This window comes from Candoia aspera, chromosome 1 (assembly GCF_035149785.1).
Source record: "Candoia aspera isolate rCanAsp1 chromosome 1, rCanAsp1.hap2, whole genome shotgun sequence".
In the NCBI taxonomy this organism is placed as follows: Eukaryota; Metazoa; Chordata; class Lepidosauria; order Squamata; family Boidae; genus Candoia; species Candoia aspera.
The window spans coordinates 203,628,479-203,655,849 of NC_086153.1; the positions used below are offsets into that span (position 1 = coordinate 203,628,479).

The following is a 27,371-nucleotide window of genomic DNA, read 5'->3' on the forward strand; positions in this document are numbered from 1 at the left end:
AAGTGCTGTTACTAACAAGGATTTTTCAGACATACATGCGACGACTTAAAATTAAAGCAAAACACACATACCACACCATACATATAGCTGAGGTAAAGCCATGTAAGTCTGTATTTCCTCAGGTCAAAGAAATCTGCTAATAAAATTCCAAAGTGGAATTGAAAAATCCAGTACTTACATAATCAGAATACGTAACATTACATTCATCCATTATCTCACAGCTTTCAAAAGCAGGCAATAAGAGTATGAATTTCTGTTTTGCTTTATATAAAACAGATCTGCAAGGAAGCATAAGATAGCACTGAAAATTTGGAAGTTGCAGTGATATTTAAAAACGTTGGTTTTTGTCAAAAGGCTTATACTTGAAGTTTTAAAAGCAGAACTACAGTTTTTCTTTAGTATTTATTCCATATTTTCAAATTCGGCTACCTGATAATTATTTATATCAAAATAAAAAACAAATACAAATAGAAAACATATCTGCTTTGCCTGAATGATGAAGTAATATAGTAACGTATATATTGCTACTTTAAACTAGAAATTCTGGAGAAGGCTTATCCAAATAAATGTTAAGAATAAGTGTACTATGTTGAGTAAACCTATGTTGAGATACAGCATTAATTCAAAGCAGGAGGAAATTACAATCTTACAAAAAATGCTTTGAATCCAAACAGAAGATATTTTCACATATATTTCCCTGAAATAATCACTACCCCATTCATATCTACTTTGGGTTAAATGGGTCAAACAAATTGAAGGTAAAAAGATTAAGCATTTTTCAGATCTATTTTCATACAGAATTCCACTACCAAGTTTACTTAATCATTACATGAAGTTCTGAACATAAGACCACCAGAACAGAATGGACTGAGCTCCAGAACTTTTTTCAAATAACTCACCCTCCTAAGGCTGATTCTAGTTCTTAAGCCAAAAAAAAAAATTGAGAAAACATCAAAACGGAATGTTCTACCTAATTTGTTTTATCCAAGACAAAGTTCACAGCTGAAAAGTTGCCATTTTCAAACTGCTTAACACAGTCCTTAACATTTTACAGAGGCTAGAACTAATACCGGCAGTCCTCACTTAACAACAGTAACTGAAACTGGAATTTCCGTAACTAAGCAATGCGGTTGTAAAATATGTCATGTGACCATGTCGCTTAGTGATGGCAATCCCGGCAGTTCCTGTTGCTGTCATTAAATGAGGATCATTAAGCGAGGACCTCATGTGACTGCAATGTGCGACTTCCTGCTGGCTCTCAACAAGCAGAGTCAACAGGGACGTCGGCAGAAAGTCACAAGTCCTGGGTGGCTTGCAAGCAGGCTGGCAGGTGGATGAGTGCTGTGGAGGATGCCTGGGTGGAGGGGTGGCTGTTGCAGCACAGTGCAAGCGCAGACAGGGGGTGCTACAGCCCTGGACATGTACTGCGGAATGCAAATGGGGGGTGGGGTGCTGCGGAGGGTGGGAGGGCGTGCAGGTGGCTGCTGCAGTGCAGTGCAAGTGCAGGTGGGGAGGGAGAGCACAGCCAGACATGCGCTATGGAATGTGGGCGGGGGAGCTTCAGTGTGGGAGGGAGCACAGGTGGCCGCCATGGTGCAAGCGTGGCTGGGCGAGGGGGTGCTGCAGAGGGCATGTAGGTGACTACTGTAGCACAAGTGGCTAGGTGGGGGGTGCTGTGGAGGGTGGGAGGGCGTGCAGGGGTTGCCGTGGCATGAGTGTAGCTGGGTGGGCGGTGTGCTGTGGAATGCAGGAGGATGTGCCAGTGGCTGCCGTGGCATGAGTGTGGCTGGGTGGGTGCTGCAGCCTGGTGTGAGCATGACCAGGCATCTGCTACAGAGTGTAGGTGGGGGGTGCTGCAGGCACTACAGAGCATGAGATTCCCGGGGACTTGTACTCCATAGCAGACTGAGGAGAAAAAGCAGCGGGAGTGGGAGCGACTTGCAACCTTCCCTGCTGGCTTCCCCATTGAAGTCCCGTGCGTAAATAGGAGGAGTCCCTCTATTAGCAGAAAGAATGTCTGGATCCAACCTATGGTATGTCATGTGACAGTATGTCTGTGAAAGTTAAGCTTCTACACAAGCCTAAGAGTCATTTCCAGGTTACGGAATATATCTCACACAAAAACAAAAGATGTCTTACTTTAATCCTTTGGGGTATGCCAGGTTTACAGCTTTTCCAAATGTTGCATTCCAAAACTGAGCCGCCTGGCTGCACACCTGTTTATTCTTATTCAAAAGCATTACACCCAATAATGGAGAAAGCTCTCCCAAGAGCTCACTGTTAAAGGATCCAGTATAGTGGGACTGCAGACAAGTAATGCTTTCTGCCAGCAGCTTTTCAAACTGAAAACAAAAATGGAGTAAGAAATGTCATTAATCATAATTAAAAAAAAGAACTATGGCGTATTAATTTCATTTATATTTACAGAACAAGCATATTGCCTTTTCTAGCTTATGCCCCGTTCAGATCAGACTACCACAATTAAAACCAAAATCAAGTTATCATCTAAAAGCAATTAGGCCATCAGGAAATGAGTTCAATTCCCGATGGCTTGATGGACACACCTATGCAATGTTATTATTTACAAACCTCATATGGCTGCCTATCTTATATACAATAATCCTAGGTGGCTTAAAACAAAGCCAGTAAAAAAAGACAATAAAACAATCATGTCACCCATACATGAAGTAGCACATGTCCCACCACACCACTATAGCGGTTCCACAACCCCGGCTCCTCCCCATCCTAGCCTGATGCCTTCACAACAACATGGAAGTAGTTTGCCATTGCCAATCAAGCACAAACTTCTGGGACGTTTCCTTGGCTTCTCAGCTTTAATCAGTTAGTGGGAGAATAACGAGAGGTGGCATCAAGTGAACCTCCCACAACAGAGAGCCTCATATGCATCAGGAAGGATGTTATACTCATCCCTGCCAATATAGAATATCTCCATCAGATTTGAAGAGGCAGACATGATATGGGAGGCACAACCCCTGATCTGGCCTTATCACCCACATTTTGAATTGACAGAGAAACCCACTGGTAACCAGTGAAGCCCTTGAAGGACTTGTATAATATGGTCCTGCCTGTAAACGTCTACCTAAATGTCTACCTCTCCTGCATTCTGGACCAATTGCTATTTCTGAAGGCCATTCAAATGGCAATAATCTATCATCTATCTAGATCTGGACCACAATATAGATTAACCAAGTTAAAAGGCTGACAATCTGATATTGTGGAGTCCTTGGTGCTCTCTGACCCTTGTTGTTTTCTTGCAGACATTTCATTGCCAGGCTAGGCAACATCTTTAGTGTGAAGAGGGAGTGGGTCTTGCTCTGTTTATATACCATGGCTTGTCCTGCTTGTGTTGGTGGAGGTGTTGTTCTCCCCCTGGGAGTTCCTTGATTGGGCTGTTTGCTGCTTGGTTGATTGACTGAGTTAATAGTTCCTTGATTAGGGCGTATTGTGCCGTTTGATGGTTCATCTGGTGTTAATCCTAGTGTTAATCTTTGCATATCTGGGTGTTGATTGCTGGCGAGGAGGTGTTCTGCCTTTTGGCTCTTCTATTGTCTCTTATGAATGGTATGTAAATGTTGTTAACCTCTATGTGCCTGTTGATGGCTGCTCTGTCTGAGTGCCAAGGCACTCAGTCAATCAACCAAGCAGCAAACAGCCCAATCAAGGAACTCCCAAGGAGACACCACCACCTCCACCAACACAAGCAGGCCAAACTATGGTATATAAACAGAGAGCAAGGCCCACTCCCTGTTCACACTGAAGGTGTTGCCTAGCCTGGCAATGAAACATCTGACTGGGGTTAAGAGACAGATTCATAATGCAATAGAGTGTATGCAAGCTTTCAAATTTAATCCTCTTCACCAAGCAGAGGATTTGGTGAAGCAAACAAGTCCACAAACTGTACCTGGAATTATAGCCATTAGGTCTGCAGTTTAAAACAATTTCAAGATAAAGACTATAAACTGAAAGCATTACTAAGCGGGGGCTGACTACCCCAACCCACCCCAGTTAGGCCATTAATCTATAATCTATCTTCCTCCACAGATGAATCATACAGGCTCCTGGGATGGAAAAAATCAGAATTAAAGAAATATTTAAAGAAGAATTACAGTAATGATTAACATGTGGGAATTAGCTACATATAGATTTCATTATAACATAGTGTTTTAAATATTCAACTGACATTCTACAGGTCCTAATTTACTCTCTCCTCCTACCACAGAAAGTAATTACTAAGACCTGCAATATGCAATCCACAAAGTGAGGAACTTGCCTGTGTAGCATGGAAGTACTGATTATGTATCTAGTGAGCACACATCCATTTGTAAGATTTATAAACTGACTCACTTCAGAGGCTCCAGGAATGCATGAAGTCAAACACAGTGCAAAGCACAATATACTTGAAAACAAAAATGTATGCTTGTGTTGTATGTGTTAGTGCTGTATTTGTTACAAAATTAGCTGCAGAACAGCAGGACATTCAATATTGTTAGTATTCAGAACAAAAAATAACCTTTTTCATATAGGAAGTACCTTGTTGTTGAGTCCATTAGTCATTCTAGATGTATTAGCAGACCTTGTAGAAAAAAATAGTTTGCATGTCAGTATTCATCTATCATAAGTAACAACTGTAGCTTCACTACAATCTTAAGCACCAGATCAACTATTTAAATATATTTTATATTCTGCCTTTGTACCCCAAATAGTGTTCAAGACAATAGCAAAAATGAAAATAAAAACAGAATTACAACACTAAGCTACTCAAGTCAATTAAAAAAGACAAAACCAACACGCAGCACCCCATGCAGGTAAAGCACACCTCAACAAATGAATGTGCTAGATGTTTTTCAATTTTTTTGTTTTTAGAAAACAAAACGAAATGCTTGCTGGCAGAAGGATCATAGGGACAAACCTATCTGGGAATGGGGGAGTAGTCACTGAGAATGCCTTCTTGCATTTTTACTAAATATGTTTCTGATGGCAAAAGGACTGAGAATAGAACCTCTCCTGAAAATGTTGAAAATCAAGGTTTGTATGTAAAACGTCATAGGTCACGAGTGCTTTGCAAGTCACACAGAAACAGACTGTTAGACAGTTTATCTGTGTTAACAAAGTTATATATGTTCCCAGTCAAGAATCTGGACTCAAATTTTCAACTGGCTGAATCTTCTGAACAATTTTCAAAGGCAGCTCAACACTAAGAGCTTTATATCTGTTCAAATGAGATGCAGCTATGGTGCATATAAAATTATGCCCAGATCAACACATATCAAGGAATGGGCCAATGCTCTGCAATGTAATTAAAATGAATCCTCAGAGAAGGGTTAAGATTACATTTCAATCTTGTACGTATTTCCAAGCTGTTGCTCAACTAAGAAAATCTTACCTGCATAATCCCATAAGCTTTTGAATTGATCAGTTAACTAGCATATGGGTTAAAAAAAATAGGTCTGCAATCAATAAATAAATCACACTTCTGTTTCAAGTTGAAGCACTTGCACGATCATCATCATCTCTTTCTTAGCACCAAAATGAGCAAACTTCTCCTTGATGAAACATGCATTTTGCAGTTGTAATAAATGTTTTATTTATTGTAAAGTTATCTGGTTCATATAATTTAAAAACCTGATATAAACATAAAAAGCTGGTTTAAAGTTTGATATTTCGATTACAGAACTTTAAGATGCCACCAGTAAAGTATATCTAGAAATTCAAGAGCTCAAGTAGTATAATTAAGAGGCCTTCCATGGTTATGATTACATGCTCTCAAGTCGTTGTCACCTCTTAGGAACCATGCAGATACATTTTCTCCAGGATGATCTTTCCCCAACCTGGTCCTTCAGGTCTTCCAAGGGTGCATCCATCACCACTGTACTTGAGTCCATCCATCTTTAATTTGCTGGTTGTCCTCTTTAATTTGAAATTATTATGTAAGGCCATCCAAAGCCACATGGATAGCCTTCCATAATTACTTCAAATTACTTGTATGAGACAATTTCAGCACAATAACAACATCAGTATGCAACTGCTACGTCAGTGAAACCCAAGTACGTATACTTACTTCGTTTTTTCATATAATGCTGCTAATGGTTTTGTAATAGATCCAAAGACAGATCTGATGACAGAAGGCAAAGAGATGTGGCCAATGATATTTTGAAGAACACCAACAATCACGGAACCAATAGGAGCTAATTGTTCAAAGCCAGATTCCTTGGATGCAAGCATCTGAAGAGAGTTTATCAATATTACCAAAAGTTTAATTAAAGAAGACAGCTTGCCAAGGGGATCTTTCTTCCTTTTGGCCCAGTCCACTGGTGTCTGTGGAGCTGAAGAACAATTTAATCAATTAATTTTGTCTGGAACATAAACAACTTAGTAGCATTTTGAATGGAAAAGTTATTCAGATTCATCCATTCTTCACTAGCTGCAATATACTTTGTGGAAGGCTAAAAAATAATGCTTCCCTGTAACCATGTTCCAAACCCAAGTGGTTATGATTACGAGCAGTGGGGCAGAAGATTATAAGCAATGGGGCACTGGAGGGAATGGTACAAATGATACTGAAGCCTGCTTTTTGTCTTAATATTAACCACAGGGGCATCTTAATTCTGCACTGGATCTTCCCTAAATAAAAATACTTATTCTCTTCCCACAGAACCTTTCAAAGCCTCTCCTTCAACAGTTTATCTGCAATCAGGGTGGCACTTGGCAGATACTTAAAACATAAATAGCTGAAAAGCTTAAGCTAATGTTTAAGCATTAACTTCTGATACAGACCAAACCTACAAAAACATCAACCAACTTCTGTTTACTACAAATCAACACATGACTGGAATCACCATCTCATATTCTATTTCTAATCTTCAAGGGTAGAGAGAGAAAATGTAGAAGCAGTGAAAGACTTTGTATTTCTAGGTGCGAAGATTACTGCAGATGCTGACTGCAGTCAGGAAATCAGAAGACGCTTAATCCTTGAGAGAAGAGCAATGACAGATCTCGATAAAATAGTTTAGAGCAGAGACATCACACTGACAACAAAGGTCCGCATAGTTAAAGCAATGGTGTTCCCTGTAGTGACATATGGCTGCGAGAGCTGGACCGTAAGGAAGGCTGAGAGAAGGAAGATCGATGCTTTTGAACTGTGGTGTTGGAGGAAAATTCTGAGAGTGCCTTGGACTGCAAGAAGATCAAACCAGTCCATCCTCCAGGAAATAAAGCCAGACTGCTCACTTGAGGGAACGATATTAAAGGCAAAACTGAAATACTTTGGCCACATAATGAGAAGACAGGACACCCTGGAGAAGGTGCTGATGCTAGGGAGAGTGGAAGGCAAAAGGAAGAGGGGCCGACCAAGGGCAAGATGGATGGATGATATTCTAGAGGTGACGGACTCGTCCCTGGGGGAGCTGGGGGTGTTGACAACCAACAGGAAGCTCTGGCGTGGGCTGGTCCATGAAGTCACGAAGAGTCGGAAGCGACTAAATGAATAAACAACAACAACAACAAAATCTTCAAGGGATAGTGCCTGTGTTTATGGAGCCAAAACATCAGCACCTGCACACAAAGTAAGACTATCAGGGGAACTGTGAACCGTCCTACCCTCAAATTAGAAAATTTTTAAAAAGGAGAGGGGAAGAATCTAATACAATAACCCAGTACAGAATTGGCAAACCAAAGAGCATGAAAGAGATAAAGGGAAAGGGGGAAAAAAAGGACAGTAGAAAGGAAAACCACATGGAGCTTATTTGGACAACACAACTATGTGGCCACCTTTATGCTATAAGCCTACTTTCATATACTGCATATAAAATTCAGTTTTCTGGATGCTGATTATTAAATATTGCAACACTTCATACTAGCAAATCTTACATCTATTTGTTGGCTGGTATTTCTTATCATAAGGTGCAAAATTGATGCATTCAACCATGACCAATGTGATTTGAGCAAGCCCATCCAACATGGATTGATTCTGAAAAAGAAACAAAATAGATTTGTCAAGGGAACACGGAAAGAAGCAACAACTACATGTGTACTAGGACAAGGGGACCCTACACTTACAAGATGTGCTTCATCTTCTAATCCAGATATTATTTTGGCACAGAGTTCATCGCAACATGAGTTATCTTCTGCCGTTGCTACTAGTAATGCACAACGGGCAAATGCTCTATATAGTTCTGACCAAGAACGCAGTAGTGTTTTCATGATGAGCTGTAGCAAAACAAATTAATTTTAACAAATCTTAGATTCTGAATGACAGGTACTACTATAGATTCTTAAATATAATTGTCTAAAGTTTCCTACCTGCGGAAATTCAGAAGACGAGAATATATATTTTACTGGTAGCAGCAATGCACAGTAAATTGCACTGAAGTTATGCTCCAAAGCATCACCTTGATTTACTTCATTTGTCTAAGGAGAAAAAGTAGCCCAAATTGAAAAATCCCTCTAAATTTTTTAACAAACCAAGCATTTAAAATGTACTATCTAGGCTGATACAACCTAGATTTTATATATTAAAACACAGTGAAACCTTAATTTTCTCTAACTTTTATTTTAAAAATCTAGTTCTGGAAAGTGTTCTTATTCCTCTAGCAATGTTTTAGTATCTCTATATAGCAGATATTTAATTAGATCAAACAAGTTCACTATACCTGTTTAATCCATTCAGTTAATGGGTTAACTACAATACTCCATATTCGCCACAGATGCTCCTTATTTTCCAAATGCAGGGCACTTTGATTAACGATTGTGAGTACAGACTCACTAAAAGCCAGAGGAGATGTAGGGCCAGACAAAACATACTCCACAAGAGACTCATAGGCCAAAAAAAACCTAGTTAAGAAAAAAAGCAACTTGAATCAAAATTAAAGAAACGTCTTTTAGTAACTAAATATCCAGCTGGACATAGTCAAATTAGTTGTTTTAGTTTTAACTTTTAGAGATAGGGGAGGGAGGTGTTAAGTCATACTTTTAAGCAGGATAGCACTACCATTTGTTAATGCATTATTATATTTCAAAAGAAAAGGGGCATTGTAAATAAACTAGCGTCTTCAAATTAATTCAAGTATTAGGATACAGAATTTTAAAAACGGTTTTATTCTTTATTATGATACAGAATAAAAAAATGTTCTGGGGTACCTACCTTTCATTTTGAACTCCACATTTCAGAAGCTCTTCGCAGAATGAAACCTGAATCAGAAACAGTGCTGGAGTTCCCTGTCAAGGAAGGAAAACCTACGTATTTAGCCAGTAAGTCTGCTATTCACTGGAATATTTCAGAAATATAAATTCTATTCTGCCTTACCAAACCCTGCCCGCCATCATCAGTTTCACAAGTAAACTTGTTTCATAACTGTCAAGAAACATACTTTCATTAAACGATTCAGCCCTAGATATTAGCTGTTCTCTTTATGCAGATGTTAGGTTTGTGGAAGCTTTGAAGTATGGAAAACAAGCTGTCCTCTTTAAAAATGGACCTTTTGAAAAACTGGAATCAACAAGTTGTTTCCTGAAGCAACAAGACTGGTGAAACCTGATCCTATCCCCTCACAAACAGAATTCCTGTTAGTTGAGCGCTGGCTGCTTCAGAAAATTGGGTCTGGCTCCAAATTAAGCTACTGATTATTAAGCTCTACTAAAATCAATGAGACATATTGGTTCTGATTATTTTTCCACCAGTTTCAGCATCAGAGGTTCGGATTTATATCTCCCATCAGTTCCTAGGTAAGGGAGGAATAACCACAGAGCTACCTAGTGAATTTCAGGGCTCAGCAGGAATGTCACCTAAAATATTGCAACGTTACCAGCATACTTTATAGATGTGAAATCTTACATTTCCCACATCTCCTCCAAAGAGGCCTTTAAAAAAAAAGAAGTCATATAACTACAGGATAGAATTTCTCTATTTTATTTTTCATTGTTTTTCTTTGATACTTCAGGTTTTTGAAGTGTAGCAAGCTGATAAAAAATATTAAAAGTTTTGAAAAGAATAATTACAACACTGCTTTCAAGACTGCCAGCTACCATCTCTAGATAGTTATTTACAACTGTAAATCAGTGTAGAAATAGCTTGTGATAAAGGCCATGAACACTTGAGAGAGTCAGCTGCACTTGTCCTTAATCATAGTCTGGTGCCTACTCTCCTGTTCCAGCCATGAACACAAAAAAAGTCATAATCTTGCTGTAAGAATTTGGTGGCCACATGTGACACATTACAAAGGTTTACCATGTGACCAGGTATTCTTCCTGGCATCTTGGCTGGCAAAATAATGTAAATTCAACTTCTAAACCTTTAGATCTATTAATTGAATTAATAAGTGAATTGTGTCTAACTCCATACTGTTCTTTGAAAAAAATATTCATCTTCTTTCAGGATTTTTAAATGTTTGCACATGTTCTCCACTGAACGTTATTTGAGCTTCATGTGAGTCCTACTGATATTTAAAGGGAATCTAAGTGAAGAAGTAACACCCAAGTCTGGTGTCTATTTTGTAAGTAATCCAACATGAAATATGAAAATATAATTATTTTCTTAGATTCGCAAACTGGATGCATTAATGTTAGTTACAATAACTGCACCTAACGTATCCTGTAATTGGTGATCAGTCTCCCACGTCACTCTGCAGGAATTCTGGTCCATTCTTCCATGATACATTGCTTCAACTCAATAACATCTGAAAGTTTCCTAACATGAATTGCTCATTCCAGGTCTTGCCACAACATTTCAATGGGGTTTGATCTGGACTTTGGCCATGTCCAACACTGATTTGTTCTTCATTCATCCTCCTGCAGATTTGCTTGTTTGTCTAGGATCAGTTGACCTTTAGCTGATATTAATATCAGACCTTTAGATGGTCTGATATTCTCCTGTAGAATTCTCTAATACAAAGCAGATTTCACACTTCCTTCAGTGAAGGCAAATTATCCAGAACCTGAGGCAGCAAAGCATCCTCAAAACATGATGCTACCACCTTCATACCTCACAGCCAGTATCAGGTTCTTGTTGGGAAATGCTATTTTGTTTCTACCAAATATGACACCCCTGTTGCCCAAAAGGTTCTACTTTTGATTCAACTGTACATTAGATGTTTTTCCATAAATCTGGAAGGTCATCCAGGTGCTTTGGGGCAAACCTGAGATGAGCATCAATGTTCTCCTTAGTGAGCAGTGGCTTCCGTATTGCTATTCCTGTGAATCCCAGCTTTATCTCTGATAGCAGAATACTGTAATGAACAGTAGTAAAGATAAAGCTTTCCCTTGACATTAAGTCCAGTCGTGTCCGACTCTAGGGGGCGGTGCTCATCTCCGTTTCAAAGCCGAAGAGACGGCGTTTGTCCGAAGACACTTCCGTGGTCATGTGGCCGGCACAACTAAATGGAACGCCATTACCTGCCCACCGAAGCGGTACCTATTGATCTACTCACATTTGCATGTTTTCGAACTGCTAGGTTGGCAGGAGCTGGGACTAGCAACGGAAGCTCACCCTGTCACGCGGATTCAAACCGCCAACCTTCCGATTGGCAAGCTCAGCAGCTCAGCGGTTTAACCTGCAGCACCACCACGTCCCTTGCATAATGAACAGTAATCCTACTCAAAACAAGAGAGATTCATGACTTCCTGCATGATTTTATGCTGCACTCTTGGGATGATTTTGAACAGAAAGCCATTCTCAGGTACATTCACTATTATCCCAAATCATCTTCAAGTCTGTCTTTGACTGTGAACTGATAGATCCCCAGAACTTTCAAAGTGGATTATAACTTCTTCCAGACTGACAGATATTAATGACTTTTTTTTCCAGAACTCTGCAGACATTTCTTCTTAGCAAGATAGCATGCCTCAAGAATCTATGTGAAAATGGTAGTGCAAGATGTGAGGTTTATATAGGGCAGGGCTGGTCCAAATCAGTCCTCATTATTTAATGAAGTACTCACACAACTGCTCTTTGTTATCCCTTTAATTGAAAAAAGTAAAAAGTAGGCTTCCATATTACAAATGGAGGAAGAAGGAAGATCATTTCTGCAATATATTCTGCATTTAATAGCAAGCAGACTATTTTAAAAATAAACTTGTTTGCACAATTAATATAGAAGACACAATCTCATATGTAAATACTGAAATTAATACACAACTATTTGAAGCGAATTATTGGAATTCTTCTCCTTCAAAAACAAAAATACTGAAGAGATAATGCAGATGAAGGAGCAGTAGCAGATTCCTGTGGTTGCCTTCATGTGCATTCCTAGCCTAGTTAGATTTTTTCTCTATGCAAAAATGAATTCTTAACTCTGTACAACCACATTTCACCTTCCTGATCCTATGAGGGAGGATGGCAGGATGTCTATCTTATGGCACTTATGAATATGTTTCTCATTTCTGCCACTTCAGATTTATTTTTAATTGCGAATTAGCGGATAATGTGGTTGATGTGCTGCTACTCTGGTGGAATAAGGATACAGCATACAGAAGGGCGGTCAAGTGTTGGGGATGGATATTCCTTTCCCCATGTATGTACAATTGAAGACATTTTTGTTTACTTGGATTATTTGTTAAATCTAAATTATGAGTGCATTTCTATAAAGGAAAAAAACAATTAAAATCAGTTCCTGGTTTCTGAACAGTATGGACCCTCAACTGGCTTGGTCCCACATTGACAAGTTAATCTTTATCTGACCTGGGATCTTTCCAGGTCCCACTTAATGTCTTACACTTAAGCAGGTGGATGTGACATTCTGACTCATCAGCTGTTGCTTTCTGCTTTGGAAGAGAGAGGGTCAGTTTACCCATGAGTAGAAATTCAAAACCCATTCTTGTAAAGGTTTACGAATTTAGGATCTAGCTAGGTTCACTTTAAAGAGAAATACTTACAAATACCTGTGGCTAAAGTCTTACCAGTTATGCTTCTTCTAGGAAACAAGGGTCATCTAGTATACCATGCTTTGTACAACTAATCTGAGCAGTATCACACATCATGCGTACTGTACTTACATTCAGAAGATCCATGTCAGCAACCTGATAGGCTGGTGATCCCAATACTTTTGGAGGCAATTCTTTAATAGCTATTTCTATCAAGGACTAAAAGAGAAAGCAAAGTATTTTATTTTACATGTAACAAGGTAAAACAATTAACTGCTATCTATATCAAATCATCACTACTAAAATGAGAAAATACTATTCTCCTTTGTTTATACTGTTTATCTTTATTTGGAAGTTATGTTATAATGAAAAAAAATCAAGATTATCTGAAGCAGCATTCTGCTGCACAGGAAATAAGTACTACTTATAGCTTGTATCTTGTGATACAAATGTGACTTATGCAAACTATTATGCCATATATGCGTAACAGCAAAATACCGCCTTGAGCTCTAATAAACAAACAAAATACTGGAATCACTCTTACAAGTATATAAGCCTCTGAAATGCATATCCCATTCAGGGTTCACTTTATGTAAGAATAATGAGTACTGTAAGTGTAAAAATCACACAGCTAAAAACTCTATCAACACTTACCAATGACTTTAATCCCGGCAATTCTTTTGACAAAATAATGTTTTTTAAAGTCTGCAGCAATGTAGTTAGTATCTCTGAACTCTGCCGCTCTCTTTTGTTGCCTAGAAATAAGTTATGTATGCAGTGGTCAATCACATCTTGTAATACTAGACACATTAACAAGCTTAGCACACTTACTGCAACTTTACACAGATCCCTTTTTGGGTAAATCACTTCTAAGTAATATAGTTTAACGCAAGCTGTGCACAAATAGCAGCACAGTATGTACTACAAGGTACACCAATCTATTTAGACCCAGCCACAAGTGTAAGTGAATAAATTCAGTATCTTCTCACTTTCACATGGTCTCTGTACAGCTGAATTATACACACCAGGACATATTACCTGATTCAATTGCAGCTTTCACAAAACCAATTATTTCTTTCCATATAGCAGTTAGAATAACATCTGCAAAGAAGAAATCAAGTGAAATAAGCAATAAGTACATTGATATTAATAAATATTGGAACAGGTACCTGAAAGATGCTGACTACTGTACTATAAGAAGAATCTTTTGTTTTTTAAACAAAAAAGGCCCACTGAAGAATTTTGCTGTGAGGAGTAGAAAAAAGCCACAAACATGGTGAGATGTTAATATCCAGTTCACCATAGCAGCCATTTCCTCCCTCTCAAGGTCACCAAAAGGATTTCTGGGGCTTATCTTGCCCAGAGGGAGAGAAGGAACTAACTCAGCTTACTTTCAGGAATGCAAAGGAGCAAAGAAGAATAAATGGAGTAAGCCCACAAGGAACAGTCCAGTCAGAGGCACAAAAAAAACAATGCGCAATGGAGTACAGACAGTAGAACACTCATTTCCATCTATCTGAGCAATTAAAATCAATCAATCATCATCATCATCAATTTACCCCTCCTCTTTTTCCTTATGGCTCGCCTCTTTTACATTCTAAGCCTGCTGGTAAGAGCTGTCTAATGGTTTTATTTAGTTACGGTTATACAGCACTCCTATGTTCAGTGCTTTAGAGGTCTTTTTGCCTCTAGAGTTGCAGATACCTGCTTTCAATAAATACCTAATCTGCATGGAAAAAATCTTACCAGAAGCATCTTTTCCAATCGCAATGAAACCATCCTGAGCCGCATTTATGAAAACACTGGCGTGCTTGCAGAAGAAGGACGGACTGGTGATTACTGGGTACTGAAGTGGTTCTATATGGGAAGACAGTAAGTAACTTCTGTCACTGATAAAAGGTACGATAATCAGTATTTAAAAAAAAATAAAACTAAGGCCGTAGTATTTTACCTTGATAAAAAATTATTTATTTTACCAAATAAATAGTTACCTAAACTGAGCACAATATTGTTTTCCTTGGCAAAAGTCAATACTTCGGGTCCCATAAAGAAGTGAAGTAGCATTTCAATCCCTAGAAGCTGGATGGACGGAATGGCAACAGCTCTTCCTGTGCTAGAATTCAGACTCATTCTTGCAGCGGCATTTCCTAAAGGGAAACCCCCTGAAATAAATAGGTGCATTTTTTTTTCTCTCACTTCCAGCAGAGAAAATGATTCATATACAAAAAACACAACACAACACCCCAGCAGGAATACAGTAGCTGGCAAACACGGCTGATGGAAATAAGGTTGAAGATCTGATTATGTCTCATGCTTCTAACAATTGGATTGTAGTTCAAAGCTTTATAATTCTAGGCAGCATATTTTATTTAGAAAGAGTTCCCCCAAATGTATATGGCATTATTTTCCATTAATGTTCCTATGCTTCAAACTGTAGCTACAAAATTGTACCCTGAAGTGCTCTTTACTAATATTACCTTAACAAACAGCAAACTTTAAAAACTTTCTATTTTGCAGGGCAAACTCCTTGGGAGAGACTAGGAGTGTGGAAGAAACGGGAAAAGTTTTTTTTTAAAGCCCAGAACAAACCAACACATCCTGCGGGTTGTGCTGAACCATCTCAGGTCAGTGATGGTTTGGTAGAACAGAGACCCCTTTCTCCCCTGCCAGAATGGCAAATCCTACCAGTATGGTCACCCCTTCCCAACCTTCCCAGTGCCTCCCCTCCCTCCCTCCCCACAGCTGCCAATGTGCTTCTACCTACTTGCCTCATACCTGATTTCTGTGCAGATCCTGGAATTGTTAAACTCTGACTAGCAGCTAACCGTGATGAAATTCCTTGTAGCAGAGAGGTATCTAGGCTTAATGTGCTCTGAATTAACGGGACACAAACCTAAAAAACAAACACTGAAGCATGAGGCCCAAAGTAAAATAACTGGGCAGATCAAACCTCAATTATTTATTCTAGCAATAGGCAACAATTGATATCTACCGCATAAAGACAATATTTATTGAACGGGATAAAGCATGCAAGAGCACAACCAATATGCCAGATACTGCGTAAAAATGTAAATGGATTTGTAATAGATGAAATACAGTTTCAGGCACATAGTGATCTGCTGTGCTGTTTTCCGATCACAATGTTTTTTTAAAAACAACAACACTGACAATACTGTTAAAAGCAATTTACACATGTGTATAACCAATTCAGTTCTACTTAATTCAATAGAGCGAAGATCCAGAAAGCTTTTATCACCTCAATGTTATTTAGTAATTACTAACTTAATTAGTTTCATTATTATAAATCTTTATAAATTCAAGTATTCTACACTGAACAAGTTTCATTGACTACAACCATGACCATGCAATATTAGGATATGTAAAAACTTGAACTGTTAAACAGATTTATTTTGTGAGAAGATATAAATCAAATAGAAGTCTAGGTTAAAGAGTCTTAAAGAGTTTCAGAATCCTATTTTAACTAATGCTTAATATTAGTTTAACAGCAAAGATTTGGTTACCTGTTCAAAGTGGGCTGGAAGCTGAGGTCCAAGCCTCATTAATAAATACCACCAAACCTCAAGCTTGGTCAGTGCCAGAGGTTCAGTTCTCACATGAATAGAGCTCAGTGGTTGCATTAGCAATTTCAGCCTCTTTGCACTGCAAAGTATCTCTTGGAAAATAGAAATTGAAAATATTTATTATGTCTAATACAGAGAGAAGCATAATCCTTCTTGCCTAATTGGGTTGCCCTTAATTGAAAATGGATTTGTATAACATATATTCCATTGCCTTCTTTTTTTAAATACTTTTTATTGAGGATTTTAACAATACTAAAAGATAATCCAAACTAATATCAGAAAGAAAAAAGAAAATAGAAAGAAAATAAATACAAAGTGCAAGAAGAAAAAAAAAAAAAGCAAAAAAGAAAAGAAATTTTAAAAAGAGTATTTAAGGAAGTGATTCCCGATCTTCTTTGCAGCAAGTACAATCATATTACAAATATGCCTTCCTTTTCCTATGGATGTTTCAGAATTGTAATAATTCATGTACATCTGTGTAATAATTATGTATCTGAATTCACTGCTCCCTACCCAACTCTTTACCAGTCCCAAGAGCTTCAAAACGTAGTCTTCCAATGAGCTTTCTGAAACAAGAGTATATTCATTGCTGATGCATTACTGCTCAATATTTCAGCTTACCTGGATTTAAAGCAAAGTTATCAATCAGGCTCTTCCACGCAATGAAAGCTATTTTCTTCACCGCTGGTGTGCCACTACGAAATCCAAGTTCTTCTAACTGCAGCAAGGAATTGATAAAGCTTCCACTACGATGCAGTGCCTAAGGGGGGAAAACACATAACTTTATACTGTAATGTACTTCCAGAATCATAGCGGAAAATGAATTGTCCTCCAACTTACTTTACCAAGCAGCTTTACAAACAGGGGCCACAGTTTCAGAACATATGTTTCATGTTTTGAAGAAAATAGCTTCTGGAGTTCTGGAATTACTTTCTATAGGAATATAACACAGAAACTTTATTAAAATGTTGTATTAAATTAGATAAAAATAGTCCCTTGTATCTCTGAATAGGGGCTATTGGCTGCTTGGAGAGAGGGGAGTGTTAAAAAACAAGAGAACCCATTGCACTGACCAGATTCTTGTGGGCTTGTTCAGAGGTGGCCAGCTAGGGCCCTAGAACAGCATTCTGAATTAATGTTTTAAATGTCTAGGAGTTGTTTGTCAAACATCCAGAAGGAAAACTGCATGCCAATTATGTCTCTTCCATCACCCAGAAACATGCCAAAGCAATTTTAAAATTTCACGGGACGCAAGAGGGAATGATTGAATTGCTTGTGGCAAAATCCACTGCACAATTACCATACAAGGCACAACTCAGCAATTTATTCTACCCTCCAGTCCTTTGGAGATGTGTTCCTAATGTGGCTCTGAGATTAGAAACCAAAGTGGTTTGGATAGGTTGAACTTGGCTCCAGCAACAGGGCTCCCATTAGTATTACTATATAATTATAGGTCAAAGCATTGGAAGAGCATTACAAGCCAACAGCTCTCCTATGGACTGTTGCCTGAGCATTTGCTATCCTTAAGACTTGATAAGGGAACGTATGTAATCAAGCAGCAGACCTGGGACAGAGCCACCAAATGACCTAACCTGAATTTGAAACATTTATCAACTTTTCATAAAATCTCAGAGACTCTCTCCTGCAGCCTATTTATTCTCACTTTCTTATCCCATGTATCAATGGACATTTTCTGGAGCTCGCCTTAATGCCATACCCTCAGCATTTTTGAGAGTGGATGCTATAATATCCCAGGTCCCAAGAGGGTTTCTCCTATGGAAATGAGATGAGACTGAGAAAATGGTACATGTTCTTTTATGTTGTGAATTTTATTCAGACTTTCATCAGATGCTAATCCAGTCTTGATTTAAAAAAAAAAAATCCAGGTTGCCCAGATAAATTTTACATTAAATATCAATTGGCTGACAGAGACTCTATAGTTACATACACAACCGCAAAATTTTATCGTGCAGCTATAAAAACTCATTGCATTCTTGTGACCCTTACAGAATCAATTTGTATCAATCATGTGAAATTTGACTTAAGCTTATAAAAACTGGATTGACATACATATTATTGCTATATTTTATCAACTGTTTTGTATCAAGTGTCTTTTAGCTTGCATGGTCTAAGACTACAATAAAGTATGTATTCATTTATTCAATTCAGAATAAATGTATGAATAACACCTAAATAAACTAAAGGATTACATTGAAAACCACCTAAACATGCAATTTCTTACTGAAAAATATGAATATTAGTATAAAGTATTCTGTTGGAAATCACAAATAGTGGTGAATTGTCTTTTTAATACTCTTTCAAAATAATGAATTTCAGTTCAGGCTTCATCTCTATTTATCTACCTATATTAAAAGTATTGACTCTGGTATTTATTATATTATAATAATGATAGTATTTTTACATATTCAATGATAATACCTATTCTAGTTTTGTAATTTATTTTAAAAATATATATGACTGAAAGCCAATCTATTAAAATAGCTGCATGCAGACTGAATGAAGGTCATGCAACAAGTATGTCTGGCTCTGTGATACTCTGTAAACATATTTAAGACATATTTGACTTACAATAGTCATAAGTTCTTCAGTGACTGCTGCCACCTCTGGGTGCTTCTGAAGAAGTGGTACACCCATCTCCAAAGCAGTAGCACCTCTTAATTGTACTTTATGAGCTGAGTGAACCACCAAAGGAATTATCAGCTTGGCCCACTTCACAGCCTGTTCCTCCATGTGGGATGGAGACTGTTCTATCAGCCTAGATTTCAGAAACACAAATATCAGTAAGGCCAAAGTATTTGCAAAAGCTTGTCAAAAGAACAGAGTATGCAGGTGTATGTAAATCTCTGTTCTCACATGCCAGTGGTTTGCATATTTCATCCTGAGTGATTTTACAGTGCTTCAAAGGCTTACTGAAGGTGTCTACAGAAAAGGGACAAGATAACTTAATCAGCTGTCAATTATCCCACTGATGTCAGTGCAATAATGAGGCCATTTGGGCTGACTAGGACCACAAATAAACTAAAACCACTTTAGACCAAGTAAAACCTAGAACATGATCCAGAATTCTTTGCTCATTTCAATGGACTGTTGACAGATGAAGCAGTATGGGAAACCTTCTCCAAACTAAAACTTGCAAGCAACAGTTTTCTCTCTGCTGCATTACAGAAATATCATTTGCAATATTGCAGTGCTACAATAATTGGTATACCCAGATTACAATATGAAATGCAATACAATAAGGACCCCATATAGTTATCAGTTTAACTGGAAAGTAGAGCAAGTTTCCAGAAAACATCAACACATATACAATTTCCCTGATATATGCTTTACTAATGCCATAAATTCAAGCATAAATGCTACTAAGCATTTAGTACAGTTATAGCAACAGTACTACAGCTTACAACGTAAACAGATCAAGATTTAAACAGAGTCTTTCTCCTCTTACTTCTAATTTTCAACAGATGTATATCTGACACATACCGGATGATAACATTTAATGCTTCATATTCAACCACCATGGAATGTAAATCTCCTTTATGAAGTACTGTCTCTAGCATAGCAATAGTACTGGGTACCTGAAAAAAGGTAATGAGACAAGTATAGCAAAACTTTTTATCAACTTTTATTTATAGGGGATGAAAACTAATCATACTCACCAACTTCCCAACAATATGAGGAGGAAAGGATTGCTTTGAGATCACCCAGAGTGCTCTTGTACGAGTGTTTTTGTCCCCTGACTTTATAGCAACACTGTTCAATATACAAAGTAGTTCACGTATTTCTGTTTCTGTTTAAAAAAAAAAGAAAAAACAGAAATGATTGCTCTAGGTATCATCACTGTGTGCCCCTATACAATGTAATAATTTAAAGTAATTATTAGTAATTAGTAATAATGTAAAGTAATTAAAGTAAAGTAAGACTAATTCCTCTGCTATGTCCATTCTCCAATGGCTACAAATCTGCAGTGTCTAATTTTCCCTAAACACCATTACACCAACTGCCCTGGAATTAGAGATAAAGGATTTACTTTTCACAAAAGTTAAGACAGAAAGCATACCATGGCTTTTTGTTAATATGCTTCACAGAAATGGTATGCATTCACTAAATGTTCTAGCAACTCACACATACTTACACTAAATAATCACAAGTGGATACAAAACAATTCACACTTTCATGTATTCATAAATTTCTGCAAAGGGATGTGTCAACTGTTCTGTGCACATAACAGCTGTTTTGGGTAGTTAAAGTGAAACATGTTTTGGATGTTCTGGCCACCTTTGGATCAAAATAGGACTATTTTGTTCTGGATGTAGACCAAAATGTGGTTGTTCTAGGCAGAAGTGTTTGGGTGGAAGTCATAATAGGAAAAAGTCATGGCTTGAAGGGGTTTTTAATAATGGTGCATGCCTCTGACAGTAATGGCAATGGGGGAGCAATGAAAGATGCAAAAGAACCACTCACATGACTGTTTTGATGTCAGGGAAGCCCACATGTTACCTATGTATGCCTCAGAGGGCCAATTTCTTTTGCCATGTGATCATCAGCAGTAGCCAAGGCAAGGCAAGGCCCTAAGAAGTTTGTGGGAGGCAGGCAGGCCATCAAGATCCTGCACCAGGAGCTGCTGAGATCACTAGAGAAAGGACAGATCACAGACTGCATGGAGGAAGGGAGAGACAGATTTGAAACAAACACATTCCATTCCATGGACATTTCTATCTGTGACTATACAATCTATTAGTATATATGTTAAGTGTCTGTATGTGTATTATTGTACTTATATGTGTATATATAGATTATGGATGCCTGTCACTGGAAGTAAGAAACTGGAAGTAGTCACATATTGATTAGATAGAGTTTAGCAAAGTTCAAAACACAAAAAATATTTACCACATAGTAAAGAAGCAATTTTTGGATTAAACACACAGAATCCTAAAGCTTGTAAAGCTGCGCTGCTCAACTCTGAGTTTTCAGTAGGAATGTGTGTCTAAAAAAAGAAAGAAAATAAATCTGAATTCACACAACAAAAGACTGACAACTTACATTACTTCAGTTTGTTAAGATCTGAAACTGGTATCATTGTCTAATCCAGCCTTCCCCAATCTGGTAAGCCTCTAGATGCTCTTCAATTGCCATTTGCAGTCACTTTACTGGAAGGTATGAAACTGGATTTCCAGCATATTTTACCAAATTGGAGAGGCTGCTCTAGTTACTTAAGATAGATTATTTAATGTAATATTACATGTTGCCCTCAAATACAAAAAAAAAAGTAGGTAACTTGCAGGTTATTTCTCTAATCCACATACCAAAGTCTGTATATATTAATAATCTAGTGATCTTGATATGAAAAATAAATAAACTTATTTCTCTAGTTTAACATAAAGGCAAACTTGATAGTACATCAAATTTCTTTACATATTCATCTCCAATATAAAATTTCAGTCACAGCTTTTGAAACAGTTCAAATTGTTAAAATCTTCCTAAAATATAACTTTTCCAAATTAAAAGTCTGTTGGTATTTGTAATGTCAATACACTGTAAATACCAACTGCTAATCCTGTCCAATTCTGATGAGAGAGGAAGCAACTCAGAAACTTTTTTAGCTATTGAGCTACTTAGATTACTAAACAGGGCTATAAAGACTAAGCACCAAAGTGAAATACACACCTTAAATATCTTGTAAAGCTGGGGAAAATGCTTTCCAACTTCAGCTGCAAATTCTTTTCCTTCTTCTCCAGTCAGGCGACTTAATATTGAAAAACAAACAGGCTTTCTGTTACAAAGTGCTTGAACACAGGCAAAGACATAGCTATTTAAAGGCTAGCCAGAACAACCCATAGTAAAGGTAAAGGTTTCCCTTGACATTAAGTCCAGTCGTGTCCGACTCTAGGGGGTGGCGCTCATCTCCGTTTCAAAGCCGAAGAGCCGGCATTTGTCCGTAGACACTTCCTCCGTGGTCCTGTGGCCAGCATGACTAAACGGAACGCTGTTACCTGCCCGCCAAAACAGTACCTATTAATCTACTCACATTGGCATGTTTTCGAACTGCTCAGTTGGCAGGAGCTGGGACTAGCAATGGGAGCTCACCCCGTCACGCGGATTTGAACCGCCGACCTTCCGATCGGCAAGCTCAGCAGCTCAGCAGTTTAACCCGCAGTGCCACCACGTCCCAGAACAACCCATAGCTCAGTATAAATCCAATCATGATAGACATTTACCAGTATGCAGGCTTTGCCTGTGAGAACTTCAAGCTCTCTGTTAATATCCAAATAAAGTATTTGAGGATAAATGAAAAAGGAATGCTGTTGGAAATGTTAAAAGTTTGTTGGTTGGCACTATGAATGTTGTTAGAGAACCCAAATTATTTCCAGTAAATGTTGGATTACAGTATATGATGCCACAAGGATTATGGTTCTGAAAAATAATGTATTATCGCCCAAGAAATTTGTCAGAGAAAATGGAGTAAATAATTACAAGTTATACTGTATATTAATGGTGAAAAACTACAGCAAGTAGATGAACATTTTTGTACCTTCATATAATTTTTATTGACAATGGGAAAATGAGTAGAACGATATCAAGATGCACAAATAGAAAGATAGTGGGTAGTAAGTGGCCTGCTGATAAAATGAAAAAATAGCTGTGTAGAATAGTGTGCTTCTGTGACTTTGCTACATGGAACAGACAGCTGCTTATGTCATGAGAAGCTGAACCCTGTCATTAAATAGAGTTGGTGAGTTTCTGAAAAAGAGATGAGAATTTTAAAGGATGAACGGCAATGTAAGAAAAATGTAGGAATGGGGTGGGAGCAAAAATGGCTTGCCAGAACATAAAACTGTGTCATGGTACAGCAAATAATGTTGGTGTAAACCAGATTTAATCATATTTCCCTTTTTATCTCATGCTTTCAATTTATTTGGCTTAATGCTTTTAATTCCTTTTCTATACTCTGCATAACATTAGTTATCCCAAAGGGAACAAAGGGAATGGATGTATGTACTTTCAAGATAACTATTAATATCAGGACATGCAAAATCCTATAATTATTAATATTTTTATATACCCATCAAAATTTCAATACACTTCAACTGTTAGCACAGAGGAGACTCTCAGGGAAGCAATGGAGGACTGAAGATGGCTCTGCTGAAAGTGAAGGAACAAGGATGACTATGGTGGAACAAGGAGCTGGCGAATGGCTCAGCGCCTTGAAATTCCTGGACAACCCCAGGAGAGGACCTGGGATTGCCCACAAGTGCTCCATAGAGAAGGTCCCTGCAAGGAAACTGTAAAACAGCAGTCTCTGGCAGGTTTTAGAGCTCTGGGAGTCGAGGGAAAGTCAGCGTTAGGAGCCTTCAGATGGACACTAGATTCACCCACTTCTTTTCTTTATCACTTCTGGAAATTGCTTGTTAACTGCTTTTTGGATATTAATTACCTTCAGAATGACAAGTTTCGTCACACTGGGCGATTCTCCTTCAATCCTCAGTGAAATAAGCCAACCAGTTTCCACAATATGATCTTGAGCGTACACCCAACGCTTTCAAGGAGAACATCAGGAATTACATTGAAGTCCTGTACCTCGCTGACAGAGAATCAGGGAATTATGGAATGAACTTAAAGAAATTGTTAAGGATGAGAGTGGAAAGAGATTGCCAGAAACAAAGAAACAGAAGAAAGCAAACTGGATGTCAGAACAAACCGTGGAAATTGCTAAGAAGAGAAGCCAAAGCCAAGAAGGACAAAATTTTCAGAAAGGATCTTAATGAAGAGTTTCAGAAAGCTGTTAGAAGAGACAAGCAGTATTACAACATCTGTAAAGTCACTGAAGATGGAAACAGACATGGAAAACAAGGAAAGTCTTTCAAAAGATCTCTGAACTCAGAAGATTCCAACCTCGAATTGGTATGCTAAAGGACACCAATAGATAGTAACCGATTCAAAGGAGGTCAAAGTAAGATGGACGGAGCATACCAAAACACTGAACAGAAGAGATGTCAATATTCAAAATACCTTAGAACAGGGTTTTTTTAAAGTGTAGTCATAGGATCCCTGGGGGTCCACCCAGACCCACTCAGGGATCCTCAAATTCAAAATTATTTGCCAGTCTATGTTGAAAAATAATACAATATTAAAATCCAGTCAAACAACCATGAGAAGTGGTAGCAGCACAGAATTCATCAATTTTAATTTTTAATATGGTAAATATCGATAAATATAACCCATACAAAGAAAAGCTCTTTTGGGGTCCTCCATAATTTTTAAAAGTGGGAAGGGGTCCTGAAAGAAAAAAGTTTAAAAAACACTGCCTTAGGAAATATTTCCTACTTATAAGTACCTCTAGGACTAGAAGATGAAGTCAGATCAGCACTCCGGTCATTATCAAGTTGAAAGACTACAGGAACTGATGGAATACCCACTGAAATGTGGCAAGCGATAGAAGAATCAGTCAAGGTCCTAACCAAGCTATGCTGGCAAATCTGGAGAATGATACAGTAGCCAACAGATTGGAAGAAGTCAATCTATATTTCAATACCAAAAAAGGGGACTTAATAGAGTATGCAAATTATCATAAAATATCCTTAATTTCACATTAACAAAATTAATGTGAGGATCATGCAACAAAGATTAGAGCCCTACATGGAAAAGGAGTTGTCAGATGTTCAAGCTGGCTTTAGAAAAGTCTGAGGAACACAAGACATTATTGCTGATGCAGCCTGGAAAACTGAGAAAGCCAAAGAAAACCAAAAAGAAGTCACTATGTGCTTCATTGATTATAGAAAGGCCTTCAATTGTGTTGATCATAGACTGGCTCCAGGTTGGCAAAGGAGTGCGACAAGGCTGTATACTCTCCCACTTTATTCAACCTATATGCTGAATATATATTAAAGGAAAGTGTATTGGAAGAAGATAAGCATGGTTTTAAAATTGGAGAAAGAAACATCAATTATGTGTGCTCTGCTGGTGACACTATTCTGACAGCCCAAAACACAAAGGATCTGCAAGCTCTAGTAATAAAAGTCAAGGAATACGGTGAAAAAATGGGACTAAAATTAAACAAAAAGACCACCAAACTAATGACAACAGGTACAACAACCAGCCTTAGAAATGACAATAAAGATACTGGTAGTCCTCATTTAGCAACAGCCTCAGACAATGACCATTCACAGTTACAATAGTGATGAAAAAGTAACTTTGTGACCAATGTCCTCATTTATGATTTTTTTCAGGTCTGTAGAGCAAAGGGAAGGAAAGCTGAAGAAAGGTCATAAGCACAGTTGTGGTTTCACTTAGTGACCACTTTGCTTAACGACTAAGTTGCTGGCCCCAACTGTGGTCGCCTAATAAGTACTACCTGTATTGAAGTGGTGGATAGCGTCTGCCTTTTAAGATCAATTAGCAACAGTACAGTAACCAGCAGTCAAGAAACACTTCTCAGACCAGCATTTGGTAGAGAAGCCATGAGGGCCTTGGAAAAGATATTCAGATGCTGGGAGCCACCTGTATCTTCAAAGATCAGAACTGTGCAGGCAACAGTCTTCCCTGTGACGCTATATGGAAGCAAGAGTTGGACTCTGAAGAAGCAGGATAGGAAGAGAATTGGTACGTTTGAACTTTCCTGTTGGAGAAGGCTCCTGAGAATACCCTGGATAGCAAAGAAAAAAACTCCAAAACAAATGCAACACAGAATAAATCAACCCAGAGTTCTCATTGCAGGCACATATGACCAAATTATTATGTTCTGGACTCATTATGTGAAGACTTAGCTTCCTAGATAAGTGTATAATCCTGGGAAAGGTGAAAGGAAAGAGAAGAGGATGACCAGCATCAAGATGGATGGACTCAGTCACATAAGAGATGGGTGTACCATTGGAAGACCTGAAAGACTACACTGGGAACAGATCATCCTGGAGAAAATCTGTGTGGTTGCTAAGAGCTGACACCAACTTGATGGCACATAGTCAATGGTAGTTTTTTTTAAAAAAAAGCTGTATTGGGATATGGCACTATTGCCTTTTTTCTATTCCATTATCAGGAGGATACCTTTTTCCTTCAAGTGTGCATCAAATTCCACAGGAAATGACCCCATCACCAAAGCTTCAACAATTGAATGGTGATTCAGAAAGACTACTTCAAGTTAAAACCATCACTGCATCAGAAAAATACCTGCACCAATGTCAAGAACCCAAAGACTATCTCTCCTCTACAGCAACATTTTACAAAAAGCAGAGAATCCCAGTTTGCATGTTTAAAAACAAAGATATAAAAAGTGGAGAGGGTAGCAAGGGAAGCGCGTCAATTATGGAACCTTTCGGCCTGAGACTGAGAACGGCGGAGGACAAAGGTTCCACACATCACCCCGTTTCCATAAACCACCCATTTCCGAGGATGATATTGGGCACTGAAAATAAATACTAGGCACAAAGTGGTGATTGCCCCGGAAATTGCACAGAGTCGGGATGCTGTGCTACAATAGGAAGACGCTCAGTAACCCATGGATTCAGGTAGAAAGTGCCTGGATTATGTGCATCACTTGGTAATAAGCCTTCTCGAGCAGTCTGGAGGAACGCCACGAATAATGCTACCCCATAAACAAACTTGATGTAAACAAAATCCTTTACACCGGAGGCCACTCGGCCGCCGCCGCCGACACGCTTCGCGTCTTATCGCGGAGAACACGAGGGCTACTGTCGGGACTCACTTCGTGAGGGTCAGCAGCCCGTCTGTCAACACCCCCGGCGAGGCGCCTGGGTCCTCGAGGGTCTCCAGCAGGGCCCGGAGGCTCGAACCGGCGCAGGGTCCCATCGTGGAGTGACGGCCCGAGGAAAAGCGGCACAAGCTGCCGCGAGCCACTGTCCCCACTCCCCACCGCAGTTCCCGCGCTCACGTTCCTTTTCTCCC

General features: G+C 38.5%; 1 protein-coding gene across 1 annotated transcript in view; it reads right to left on the reverse strand.

Moving 5' to 3' along the window:
- Window positions 1–27,371, reverse strand: part of RIF1 (replication timing regulatory factor 1) — a 39,715-nt gene extending 12,344 nt beyond the window's left edge. The window contains exons 1-24 of the mRNA XM_063318375.1: window positions 27,172–27,371; window positions 22,140–22,218; window positions 21,363–21,459; window positions 20,132–20,262; window positions 19,956–20,050; window positions 19,044–19,230; window positions 17,295–17,387; window positions 17,076–17,214; window positions 16,395–16,546; window positions 15,649–15,766; window positions 14,865–15,020; window positions 14,620–14,730; window positions 13,912–13,974; window positions 13,528–13,628; window positions 13,006–13,092; window positions 9,161–9,234; window positions 8,670–8,850; window positions 8,320–8,427; window positions 8,077–8,226; window positions 7,888–7,987; window positions 6,080–6,344; window positions 4,552–4,594; window positions 2,140–2,342; window positions 179–278 (exon numbers count right to left, since the gene is read on the reverse strand). Coding sequence (XP_063174445.1) covers window positions 179–278; window positions 2,140–2,342; window positions 4,552–4,594; window positions 6,080–6,344; window positions 7,888–7,987; window positions 8,077–8,226; window positions 8,320–8,427; window positions 8,670–8,850; window positions 9,161–9,234; window positions 13,006–13,092; window positions 13,528–13,628; window positions 13,912–13,974; window positions 14,620–14,730; window positions 14,865–15,020; window positions 15,649–15,766; window positions 16,395–16,546; window positions 17,076–17,214; window positions 17,295–17,387; window positions 19,044–19,230; window positions 19,956–20,050; window positions 20,132–20,262; window positions 21,363–21,459; window positions 22,140–22,218; window positions 27,172–27,275 — 2,937 coding nt within the window. The 5' untranslated portion in view covers window positions 27,276–27,371. The remainder of the gene's footprint in view (window positions 1–178; window positions 279–2,139; window positions 2,343–4,551; window positions 4,595–6,079; window positions 6,345–7,887; window positions 7,988–8,076; window positions 8,227–8,319; window positions 8,428–8,669; window positions 8,851–9,160; window positions 9,235–13,005; window positions 13,093–13,527; window positions 13,629–13,911; window positions 13,975–14,619; window positions 14,731–14,864; window positions 15,021–15,648; window positions 15,767–16,394; window positions 16,547–17,075; window positions 17,215–17,294; window positions 17,388–19,043; window positions 19,231–19,955; window positions 20,051–20,131; window positions 20,263–21,362; window positions 21,460–22,139; window positions 22,219–27,171) is intronic.